The sequence below is a fragment of the Pogona vitticeps genome, chromosome 11 (assembly GCF_051106095.1).
Source record: "Pogona vitticeps strain Pit_001003342236 chromosome 11, PviZW2.1, whole genome shotgun sequence".
In the NCBI taxonomy this organism is placed as follows: Eukaryota; Metazoa; Chordata; class Lepidosauria; order Squamata; family Agamidae; genus Pogona; species Pogona vitticeps.
In genome coordinates, this window is record NC_135793.1 from 26,622,709 (window position 1) to 26,634,154 (window position 11,446).

Below are 11,446 nucleotides of genomic sequence, written 5' to 3' on the forward strand. Positions count from 1 at the left end.
GTCTCTCCTCCTGGCATACTTCTGCCTCCACAGCCCCCTTAAGCATGGCAATGGCCACTGCTGTTCTCTTTTTTTAAAAAAATCTGTTTATTTATTATTATTCATACATACAAACATATAAAGCAACAAAGTAGAACACAACAAAAACAACAAAAGGCAACCAAAAAATAAACATCCATACTATATATAAAGAGCAGAGATTTCGCCATCATCTAGGTCATCTAATATCATCAACGAGTTCTTGCAAGTACTAATTTGCTAAGATCATTTCTTCTTCAAAGTTCCTGTCTCTTTCTGGACCCAATTGTACTTCATCTTCCAGCTTTCCTTTACAAAGTGTCTCGGTTGATCTCATATTGCCTCTGAAATTATGTCTACTTCTGCAACATCCGGTAGTTTCTTTAGTAGTTCCTCCATCGTTGGTATTTCTCTATTTTTCCATTTTTGGGCCCAGAGTAACCTAGCTGCTGTGGTTATATACATTAGATGATATTTTATTTTATTTTTATCAATGATCTCTAGCATTATATTCAATAAAAACATTTCAGGTTTAAAGCTTAATTTTTGCTGGACAGTTTCTTGTGACATTTCTCAAAACATGACCACCATACATGATAGTAAGTCCCTGGATTTTTTTACATTTCCAACAAGCATTACTGATCCCTTCTGAGATTTTGCCAATCTTACTGGAGTAAGATACCATCTATAAAACATTTTAAGGATATTTTCTCTAAGATTAACTGGTTTAATCAACTTATAATTATCCTTCCACATTTTCATCCAGTCATCTATATCAATATTGTAACCAAAGTTTTGTGCCCATTTGACCAACACCTCCTTCACCCTTTCATCTTCTAGGTCATACTCTAATAGATATGTATACTTTTTTGTGTATTTTCTCTTTTGTGTAGATCCATAGTCCATCCACCTGAACTTTCCCCTCCAAAAAGCCCATATTTTTATCCTTTTTATAACTTGATATTAGTTTCAATATTGACCACCAGTCTGTTGATAGACCCAGTCCCTCTAAATCTTGTTTGTTTTTCAGAATTTGATCATTAGTTAACAAGTCTTCACACGTGAGTAGAGCTCCCTCCTGGCTTAGCACTTTTAATGTAAAGGTCTCTATTGGGGCTACCCATATTGGAATTTTCTTATAGGTTTGCAATTGACATTTTTGCCATGTTAAATATAGGGCTTTCCTCACAGTATGTTCTGAGAAATGTGTCTGCTCTTTGCTCTTCTCCAATGGCTGATGGGCCTTCTGAAGCAGCAGAAAGCAAGGGGCAGGCTGAAGTCTGACCTAATGAGTCTCTGTCCTGAGATACACTGAACGTGGGCTTCATCCTGTGTGCTGATCTTGCCATGGATTACGGACAGGGGCACTTGCCATTTTGGCATTCCTGAGTGTGCTATTTGCTATTCATGAATTTGTAATTGTCTCTTCGATGCTGGTGAACTGGGGGTTATATAACTTGTTTGTGTAATGCATAGTTGGTGATTTGTGGGTTGCACGTACCACAGCAACATGTGGAGAAGGGTCAGCACTAGGATGTTAGCCAGCTGACAGAAACAATGGTTTCAGAGGCCCAAATGCTCCCCTAGATGCCGTTTCTGAAATTCGCTTCAAAACGACTGGCTTTGCTTCCAGCCACGTGATGCCACTGCCTCCCCTTGGACCGCTCAGACCTCTTTCCATCCTTTCATGCCTGTCCCCTCTTCCCCGTACGAATGGAAGTGGCCCTCTTTTTCTTTTCCTTCTTCCATGCTTCCTCTCTCTCTCTTTCACTCTCCCCCCCTCCCTGCTTCTGTCCTCTCCCCCCCCCCCCGCACCCACCTCAACCCAAGAAGAGAACTCCTCCTCTTAATATAGAGGCATAGGGCTGGCTGTGGTGAGTCACGAATGATTTAAACCATGAAGTTGATGCTGAGAGGAGCAGCACTCACATCTTCCCTACACATACGCCTTCCCTGCAGCCTCGTTCCCTGGTTGTCATAGCAACAGCAGCCCATCATGATGATTTGTCCTCCCCTGATTTTGTTTCTCAGAATCACCACCACTGCTGCTTGCATGATGGATCTGAGGAGGTACCCCCTTGACCAGCAGAACTGCACCCTGGAAATTGAAAGCTGTGCGTATCAGGTGGAGTCGCTTGTTGTTGCTGGGGGGGGCGGTTACAGGCGGTGTGGCTTTCTGGAGGGGTAAGCCTAGGGGAAGGCACATCATGATGGGCCACTTTGACTTCCTCCTGGGACTTTGCCCCCAACAGCACTTGCTCTGCCATGCTCAGCCGCAGGTAGGAAGCGGACCGTGCCCACGCCGACTTTCCATCTGCTCACAAGTTCATGTCTTCTGAGATCCAGGTTCCCTCCTTTCCTACTTCCAGAAATAACGCGTGATCAGGTCCAGTCTCCACAAAGCTGGACCCGACTGGAAGGTTGTTTCTTTTCCTACCACAGCAGCTCTTGTCACAGCAGCTGCATCCCCCAGTCTCGACACACTCAGGGCAAAAGGAAAACCACAGGTCTTATGGCCAACTCCTCCTCAGTGTCAATTTTCCAGATCCCTAGAAAAAGTTGCAGTGCTGATGAGGCAAGGGGGGCTCAGCTCACTGGGTGCAGCTCATGGAGACACACACACACACATACACACACACACATGCACACACACTGCCGCTTTTGTCCTATCCCCCACATGCCTCCCTGCCTCAGATCCCCCTGCCTCTAATTCTTTTCCTGCCATAAGTGGGTGAGTGCTGTTCTGGGCCATGGCTCACTCAGGGCAAGGGCTGGGGCCATCACAACTAACTTGTGTGGGCATAATAAAAGGGCACCACAGCTGCGGCCACCTGCCTTCACTCACACATATTCCTCTTTTCCTCCTTTTTCACCCAGATGGCTACACCGTGGATGACATTGTGTTCTTCTGGCAAGGGAATAACTCTGCTGTCACAGGGATGAACCAGCTGGAGCTGCCCCAGTTCACGATAATTGAGCAGCGGCTGGTCACCAGAGAGGTCGTTTTCACCACAGGTGGGCTGTCTTCTCAGCCAAAGAAATGTGGGGCCGCATCTTTGAGCACCAAGGGCTTCATGTGGCTGAGCAGAAGCATGTGTAACAACTTAAACCCTATGTGACTTTTTTTGTCCAGGTCATTTTGTAAAATAAGTCTTTGGAAGAAGAAGAGCCATTATCCTCATGAAAAGTGATTAAGTGTTGTATTTTCATGATTTTTTAGTTAGACAAATCTGCATGTGCAACGGTGCTGAAGGTGTAAGTGTTGTATTTCACCTGTGACAAGACACAGGTAAATGATGTGAAAGGCAGACCAAGACACAGAGTATGAAATGGAAAACTCTCCATCTGCAGCTTCCCATCACCTCAAAGCCTGTTATAAGCAAGGAAAGGCAACAAGCCGCTTCTCTAAGTGGGCTCTGGCTGTATTTTACAAAGTGGGGATGACCATGGTGAGAGATGGCTCCTGGGGGCCAGGATCGGGATCAGCACAGTAAAGACGACAAGGGATGGAATTAAGAATGAAAGAGGCAATAGGCTGACTGCAGCAATGACATTTCTTAGAAATATAAGAATCTTAGAACGGCAGAGCTGGGAGGGACCCGATGGATCATCCAGTCTAGCCCCTGCCAGGAAGGCCCAGTGGGATTCCCCATCTCTGGATCTATAGCCAGATACCTGAACCAGTGAGCTGTCCAGAATCTAGTCAATCGATGACCAGTGAACACTCAAATCCCATTTCAAGAGCAAGATGCTTAAGTGCATGCATATGCAGATGGAGCAGTTAAAATAAATGCCCTGCAAGAGAAACTGGTGGACTCTGACATGAAGGGCCAAAGAAAGCACACAGAGCCCTTAATATGGTCTATGAAACAGAGTGTGGTTTTTCAGCTGTTATTTATATATTTATGGCACTTCACAGTCCTGATTTGCTCTCCACTATCTTTCCATTGAACTCAGTGCTAGGGATAGCAACTGGTAGCTGTTAGTATTTGCTGCTTGCAGTGCAAGTCTATAACCCCAGGGTCACTGTGAAAGGAGAGAGAGAGAGAGAACAGAAGAAACACAATTCCACTGAGAAGGGGAGAGAATGGGTTAAAGGAAGGAAAATCTTGGGCACATGAGGAGAAAGGGGGCAAAATGAGTTGTTCTTGCACTTCTGCTTTCCAGCATGATCCTGGCAGGGTTCTTAATCTTTTTGAAACTCCAGGGATGTTTGAGGTTGCCAAAGAAGGGCTAAGGCTAGCCTGGCTGTTCCGATCAAGCCACCTGAAGGAAGGGGCCTCTCTTTGGGCTCATCCACACATCCCGCTTGCTCCATTGCCCACTGATGGGCATTATTTCAATGGACATGTGTGACATGACTGCAAACTTGAACTGATCCACTTCTACTCCAGGATTATTTGGATTCCTTTGGGAACTTTGTTTGTTTGCTTGCTTTTTTGTTTCTTGTTCATGGCAGCCCAGTCCATTCCAGTTGTGTCAGCCCAGTCTGTTTCTTTATGCCAAACAAGCCGGGGTCCTGTGGGCCATGTACTATAATTCGAGCTCCCCTGACATCAGCTGGGATGGTCTTCTGGGGAGTGTCTTGCCTCTACCTCCACCTGTGGGAAGAAAAGAAGGAAAGGGGTGGAATGAGAGGAGGAGAATGGAGGGGGGAGGGAGTGAGGGGGGTTCCTAGGGTGTAGAAATTCAAACTAGGAAAATCTGGATTGTGTTCCAAAACTTTTTTTAAAAAAAACCCTATGAAAGCTTTGCGTGAGTGATTCCAGATCTGATGGGGAAAAGGGAATATCCTTCTAGCATTTGCCTCAGTCCAAGCCACACACCTCAAGTGGATGTGTACCTTGAAGGAGAGACTCCAAGGGATTCAGCCAAGCCGCAGGCATTCCCTAACATGTCTGGTCTTGATTTCGTGCATGCTGAGCTAACAGCCGTGGCCAAAACTGAGATTTTTGGAGGCTTTTAAAGAGAATACTCCAGCATTCACCTTTTACCTTGACATCTTATTGTTTTATTATCTAACTGACAGGATCCTACCTTCGACTGTCCCTCAGTTTCCGGATCAAAAGAAACATTGGTTACTTCATCCTGCAGACATATATGCCTTCTATCCTCATCACTATCCTCTCCTGGGTCTCTTTTTGGATCAATTATGATGCTTCTGCAGCCCGTGTTGCTCTAGGTAGGTCTCCAGTCAACCATCTACCACAGAAGTGAGAGGTCCTTGAATTTCATCTAAAGCTGAAGGAGCTGTGAGGTCTTTGTGAGGTTTTATAAAAATAGAGTAAATTTGAATGTTTGGAACTTGATTACCTCTGAAATTACAGTGGATTCTGGGCATAGTCTCGAACATCTGTAGACCTTTTGAGGGAAGTTAAAAGAACCAGGATAAGATAAGAAATGGTTCTTATGGAAAAGAGGTGAATAGGTTAGAAAAATAATATTATAATAATCTTAGAGCTGTGGAGCTGTACAGGACCCTTTGGCTCATCCAGTCCAGCCGCTTTCAAGGAGGCCCAGTGGGGGAATCAAACTCCCAACCTCTGGCTCTGCAGGTGGATAGCACAGCTCTGATTTGTTTTGTATCATTGTGTGAACTGTGGCCATTTAACACAAGGGATGATGCTCTGTACCTCAGTATTTTTGAGGATGCCGGGCAAAAAGTCTTTTAAAATGAGTCTGAACAATGGGGCGTCAGAAACATGGACAATGTGAAGCTGCTGTCTGAAGTCAGGCCAACCTTGCCTCGGCTCAGCTACAGATAGAGCAGAACGCTCCTCCATGCTCTCCAGCCTCTAGGAAAGAGGCAGATGGCAGGGCAGCCCAGAGGGCCATGGGCATTCTTTTCCTGGCAGCCAGCTCCATGGAGCAAGCCTTTGACAGCTGTGTATGCCTTCTGTACTGTGCAGGGGTCACTACTGTGCTCACCATGACCACGATCAACACCCACCTGCGGGAGACCCTCCCCAAGATCCCCTACGTCAAAGCCATCGATGTCTATCTCATGGGCTGCTTTGTCTTTGTGTTCCTGGCACTCCTGGAGTATGCATTTGTCAACTACATTTTTTTCGGCCGAGGCCCCCGTCAGCAGAAGAAACAAAGTGAACGTATCAACAGGGCAAATAACGAAAGGCACCGGTATGAGGAAAAAAGGGTGAGAGAGCAGGTTTGTTACCCTTTATCCTGCAAAGTCGCAGGGACATCCAAATGCATGAGCTGATTTTCCAGTGTGGTATAAAATAAATAATTAAAATCAACTTCAAGAGCTATCATGGTGAGCTGGGGAGCAATTGGGGAGGCCCGGATGCATTCCTGCTGGTGCCCTTTTTGGCCTGAATCCATCCCAGTGGATGGGTGGGGAGTGGGGGTTTGAAAATGTTTCAAACATCTGTCCTTTTCTAACATTGAAATGGACCAGAAGAACTACATCATGATTGGTTTTGATCTGAGTAGACAGAGTGAGCAGGAAGGTTCCTGCTTCAGTTATACAAGTCATCTAAAAACTTGAAACTGACTTAAGGAAGCCAAGAATGGAGTTTTTGAAAGGACTGGTAAAAGGGAGACTTTGTAGGCCAATCTATTTGCCCTGTGAGGTGACAATTCTTTGGGATGGAGAAGAGAAATAGGAAACAAAAATACAAACACATAAATACTAAAATGGTAGTGAGAAGCAGCATCCCTTCAATATGGTGGGAGAGAGGAGGAGGTTGACTACTGAGGGTTCAAGGAAGTGGGCAGGGTAACACTGCCAACACAATTGTATCAGGTCTACTGGGTGGTTGGAGTGAAGGGTGACACACATCCAGTACATATCAAAGAAACACGCTGGAACCACTGAAGTGCGGGCAGCCGACAAGAATTGTGATTCCCCTGGAGAGCAGTGCTTGCATGCTGTCTGCATGCAAGTAGTCTGTCTCCTCCACTGGAAGCTGGCAAAGTTTGGCACCTCCTTCCTCCCCTCTAGACTTCCAGATTGAAGCCTCTATGTCCCATTAGGCCAAGCCCATGACCTGATAAAACCTACACAGGCTTATTTTTGCACAAAAATAGAACGGGGCCAAGGGCCATATCTATTGAGATCCTCTTCACTGGACGGGTGGAATGAATGTTCATGCCGTGCCATGTCTTCCCCCCCCCCCCAGGTGGACCCATATGGTAACATCCTTCTCAGTACACTGGAGATGAACAACGAGCTGTTGGCAACAGACATGATGAGCACAGTGGGAGACTCTCGAAACTCTGTCATGTCCTTTGAAGGCTCAGGCATCCAGTTCCGCAAACCACTAACCTCCCGAGATGGTTTTGGACACCACCCCACCTTAGACCGCCACGTTCCCCTGGCCCATCACTCTGCCGTCCGCAACCGTGCTAACTGCCGACTCCGCCGGCGGTCTTCGAAGCTGAAGCTCAAAATCCCAGACCTGGCCGATGTCAGCACCATTGACAAATGGTCCCGGATCATCTTCCCCATCACTTTTGGATTCTTCAATCTGGTTTACTGGTTGTACTATGTAAATTGATGCCTGACGGCCACAGAAGAATTGGGGAAAGACACTCAAACTATGACAACAACACAGGAGTGCTGCAGTCGTTGGGGTTTGGGTTTTTCTCTTAATTATGACAAATGCTCAAGTCTCACCCCACCCACCCCCACCTTTGGTTTACATTTGTCCTCTATGTATTCCCTCTCTTCAGCACATTATGTACACACAGAGGCTGTGTGGCGGTAACTTGGGTTTATGGAGGGTGGAGGGGCTGGCTTTCAGGGACCAGTAGGGGCATCATAGTGCTTTCTTTCTCTCTTTCTTTCTTTCTTTCTTTCTTTCTTTCTTTCTTTCTTTCTTTCTTTCTTTCTTTCTTTCTTTCTTTCTTTCTTTCTTTCTTTCTTTCTTTCTTTCTTTCTTTCTTTCTTTCTAATATTTTCTTGCTTGGAATACTTTACCACTTTGTAAGAAAGCCCTTTTTTCTTTAAATAACAAACTTACAGTCAGCTTAGTAAACAGAATGGAGTTGTACAACCTAACTTTGGAATGTGCTGGGAGATACACAAGCATCTTCTTTATTGTCTCACAGATCCCTCACATGGGGTCATTTTATCCCTTTGTCATCAATCTCCCATTTATTCTTTCAGATGATAACTGCATTCTCATAGTGCATGAATTTCCTTTCTTTAATCTCTTTCTGCTGTGAAAGAATATACAAAGTCTATCTAAAAATAATGAAATATTAATTTTGCAACCATCTCGGTAGAAATGAGGAACTGCTGTGGAGTGGGAAGAGCTGGGAGGAAATCCCCAGATTCAAGTCAAAGGCATGTTTCCAAATTGCCTTTTCCAAAGCTTAGGAGCTATTTAAGATTACCTATGGGAATGTGTGTACACATGGTTGCAACCGTATTTTCTGGGTGGGTGGGGGTGGGATTGCTAAAGTCTTTTATGGAAAGACGAAAGCTGTATGGTGTAAATGGTAATGGGGAGACAGGCTGTGGAGAATCCTGTACATGTATTGTGGTGATCTTTACGAATGCAGGGGCACATCTCCGCCTCCTTTAGCGTCAGGCAGCAGATCCCAATGAGGATGGCCACTAGATGGCAGGTGCATTGGGCTATGGAAGGAGGATGGGCTTACAGCTCAGATTTGGTGTGGCAGCTGGATTTGCCACCACCTCTTGCTGAGTGCCCAAGCCGGGCTGTGTGTGCCAGTGAAAGTGAGGGATGATCCAAGAGCCCAACTCCTCCAGACACAGTTCTGCAGCAGAGAGGGAGGAGGGTGCTAGTACCTGCCCCATGACATGGCCACTGACGTCGCACTTCATCTAAAGATAATTTCCCTGGTGTGTCCACCTCACCTTGAAATGCTTGTGTATGTCCTGGCATCCTGTAAGCATTTTGGAAGCCTCCCAAGTCAGCCAAAAGGCTAGAGAGTCTGTTCTGGACTTTGCAGCGCTTGCAGGAGCTCATGGTCATAGAGGTGCCATTTTTAGCTTTGGCAATGCTGGCCTAGAATGTTTCGTCTTGCCAGCCAATGCCTTGTGACACATAAGCCCAGATATACACAAGGCGTGGTCCAAGGGCACCCTTCTGTGGATGCCAGAAAGGGCTGCTGCTGCTGCTTTGGCCTAGCATTCATTTACTACTCTTTGCCTTGATCCAGATTTGCCCTTCCATCATCTTCTGCCATCTCCCTTTGCCTCTCAACTGGCCTCCTTGGTGCCAAGAGGCAAGAACTGAGAACATCTCAAAATGTCCCTAGGGCCAGCCTCAGTAGCTCACAGAAGCAAGTGCTACATGCCTGTCAGCGACAATATTCTTACTTCTGATTGCATTTCCCTCCAGCTGCTATGATGGGTTCTGTTCTGTTCTCTTCTGAAAGCTCCTTCCCTCTCATCTTAATATCCACTTTTCCAGCCTCCCTAGTGGTGAGGGGGGGGGGGACAGTTTTACATCTCTCTGCATCTACCTGTGAACAGATGGCCTTCTTGTCCCAGGACACAATATGGTCTGCTGGTCAGATTACCTGGGATGACAGGGGAAAAGGAACATTTATCCTTCAGAAGCAGGGCAACACATTGATCCATGGAGCTTCAGTTACTTTCCGTGATTTGCATCTGAGCTTTAGTTGTAGCCTAAACACATGTTACTACATAGGTCAAGCCAAGCAAAAGTGGTGATCAAAATATATCAAACTATGTCACCTTCCTCCTGCTAAAGTATCTTCAAAAAGTGTACAACTGAAACTAGTGCCAAGACATCTTGTCTTCTAGCTGTCTTCTCTCTTAACACAGGCACACCTTTGACTGTGCAGTCAGACACTCTCCAGATCTGATTGCTCCCAATCAGTTGTGCGAATTTCACTGACACCATCCCATCTCAGTTTAAAACAAGGAAAGGAGGTCAGTGATCCAGTAAGGAAAGCCCATCAGCCACTCCACAGTCAGGGCTGTCCATTCCACCTCCCACTTTATCTGAATAGGCTGCCATGCAGAGAAGTCTTTCTTTCAGCTGCCACAGCTGCCAAACCCGCCTCCATTTCTCTTATTCCAAGTCAAGGATTTGCTCAGCTGCCATCCTGGCCATTTGGAAGCCACCAAGGGGTCTTTGTTTCATGGGTACCTGCCTGAACTGGCATTCCATCTTTGGGCCTCGATTCTCTGTCCTCTGGACTCTTTGGCCTTGCCAGAGGATGGGCTCTGCGTTCTTAGAGACATTTTAGAGGTTGGTTTCCTTTGCCTCCTTGCCTTCTTCTGCATGGCCTCCTTAATCCACACAAGCTCCCACATGAGCTGCTTCTCTGATGCTGACGCAGCAACAGCCAAGGAGGAAGGAGGTTGTCTGATAGGATCTGGAGGTTTGTGGTGCAGAAGGTAGGCTTCTTGGTCTGCTGCTGAAGCACCTCAGATAGAAATGCTCTTGGTTTGAATCCTGGGCTGGGTTTTTGCCGCTAAATGAAATTTGCCTGGCCCTGTAGTTTGAACCTCCTAGATGAGTGCGAGGCCTTAGGTTTAGGCTTTCAGTTACCAGTATTCCTTTTTCTGAGACAGGGAGGGAAAGGATAAAGGAATGTCAGAAATCTCAGGACAATGCAAATTAACATGTGTGCTTCATTTTCTTCTGCTGGCACAAAACAGAGCCACCACTCAGGGAATTTTATGAACTGGGAACACCATCCTCTCAATCCTTCCATCTCTGTTCATGCTACTTCTTCCTCAGGGAGCGGGGGAGAAAGAAAGCAAATGAATGTGTGAATGAAATGCTTGGTGGTAGGAAAAGAAAAGGGCAACTTGGTGTGCTTTTAGAGGCAGAGCTGCACCTGAAATCCCAAATATTAGTTGCAGAGGAAATCTTCTAGATACATGGAAGAGGCAGGGGTGAGTAAGGTCTTCATGGCAAGGCAAGATGTGTATGATATGCATGACACATCCTTGCATCTAAGCAGAGAACTGCTTCTGGCTCCCCATTTCCTCTGTTGCAGGTGGACAGCAGGACACATTGGCAGGCCTGCAAAGTCTTTAAGAAGTCTGGCAAAGGAAGTGTGAGATGTTAAGGCTGGCATAGGTTTGTCAGGATATGTAGACATGAAGCCTCTGGTTTATGGCATCCTGACGTAACTGGCATGTCAACGAACATGGAGTTGATTTGGGGTCTGAAGGGAAGAGGAAGTGGTTGGGTCAGGCGCAGAGGTAGTTCTGAGAGAGACTACTGTATATTGATATCAGGATTCAAACACAGCCTCAGATCTTTGGCACCAAGACTCACAAAGAGTCACCATGGCTAATGAGGTGGGGCTGGTCCTGAAGGGACACAGAGGGCATCTGAGTCTCCCTCATTGGGGCAGTGAAGGGATTAGAGGGCGGGGAGCAGTTTGGTGGCAGAGCCTGTGTTTTTGTGCAGAAGGCCCCAGAACCAGTCTCTGGCAGCATCTTGAGAAG

The 11,446-nt window shown here is 46.3% G+C and overlaps 1 protein-coding gene across 2 annotated transcripts in view; it reads left to right on the forward strand.

The window, feature by feature from the left end:
* LOC110080211 (gamma-aminobutyric acid type A receptor subunit theta) overlaps nt 1-8,384 on the forward strand; it is a 44,067-nt gene extending 35,683 nt beyond the window's left edge. The window contains exons 5-9 of one of the 2 annotated variants that reach the window (XM_078380738.1): nt 2,050-2,132; nt 2,896-3,033; nt 5,048-5,200; nt 5,928-6,184; nt 7,161-8,384. In XM_078380738.1, coding sequence (XP_078236864.1) covers nt 2,050-2,132; nt 2,896-3,033; nt 5,048-5,200; nt 5,928-6,184; nt 7,161-7,538 — 1,009 coding nt within the window. In that variant the 3' untranslated portion in view covers nt 7,539-8,384. The remainder of the gene's footprint in view (nt 1-2,049; nt 2,133-2,895; nt 3,034-5,047; nt 5,201-5,927; nt 6,185-7,160) is intronic. The other variant, XM_020795931.3, reaches the window with a different exon arrangement.
* The last annotated feature ends 3,062 nt before the right edge of the window (nt 8,385-11,446 follow it).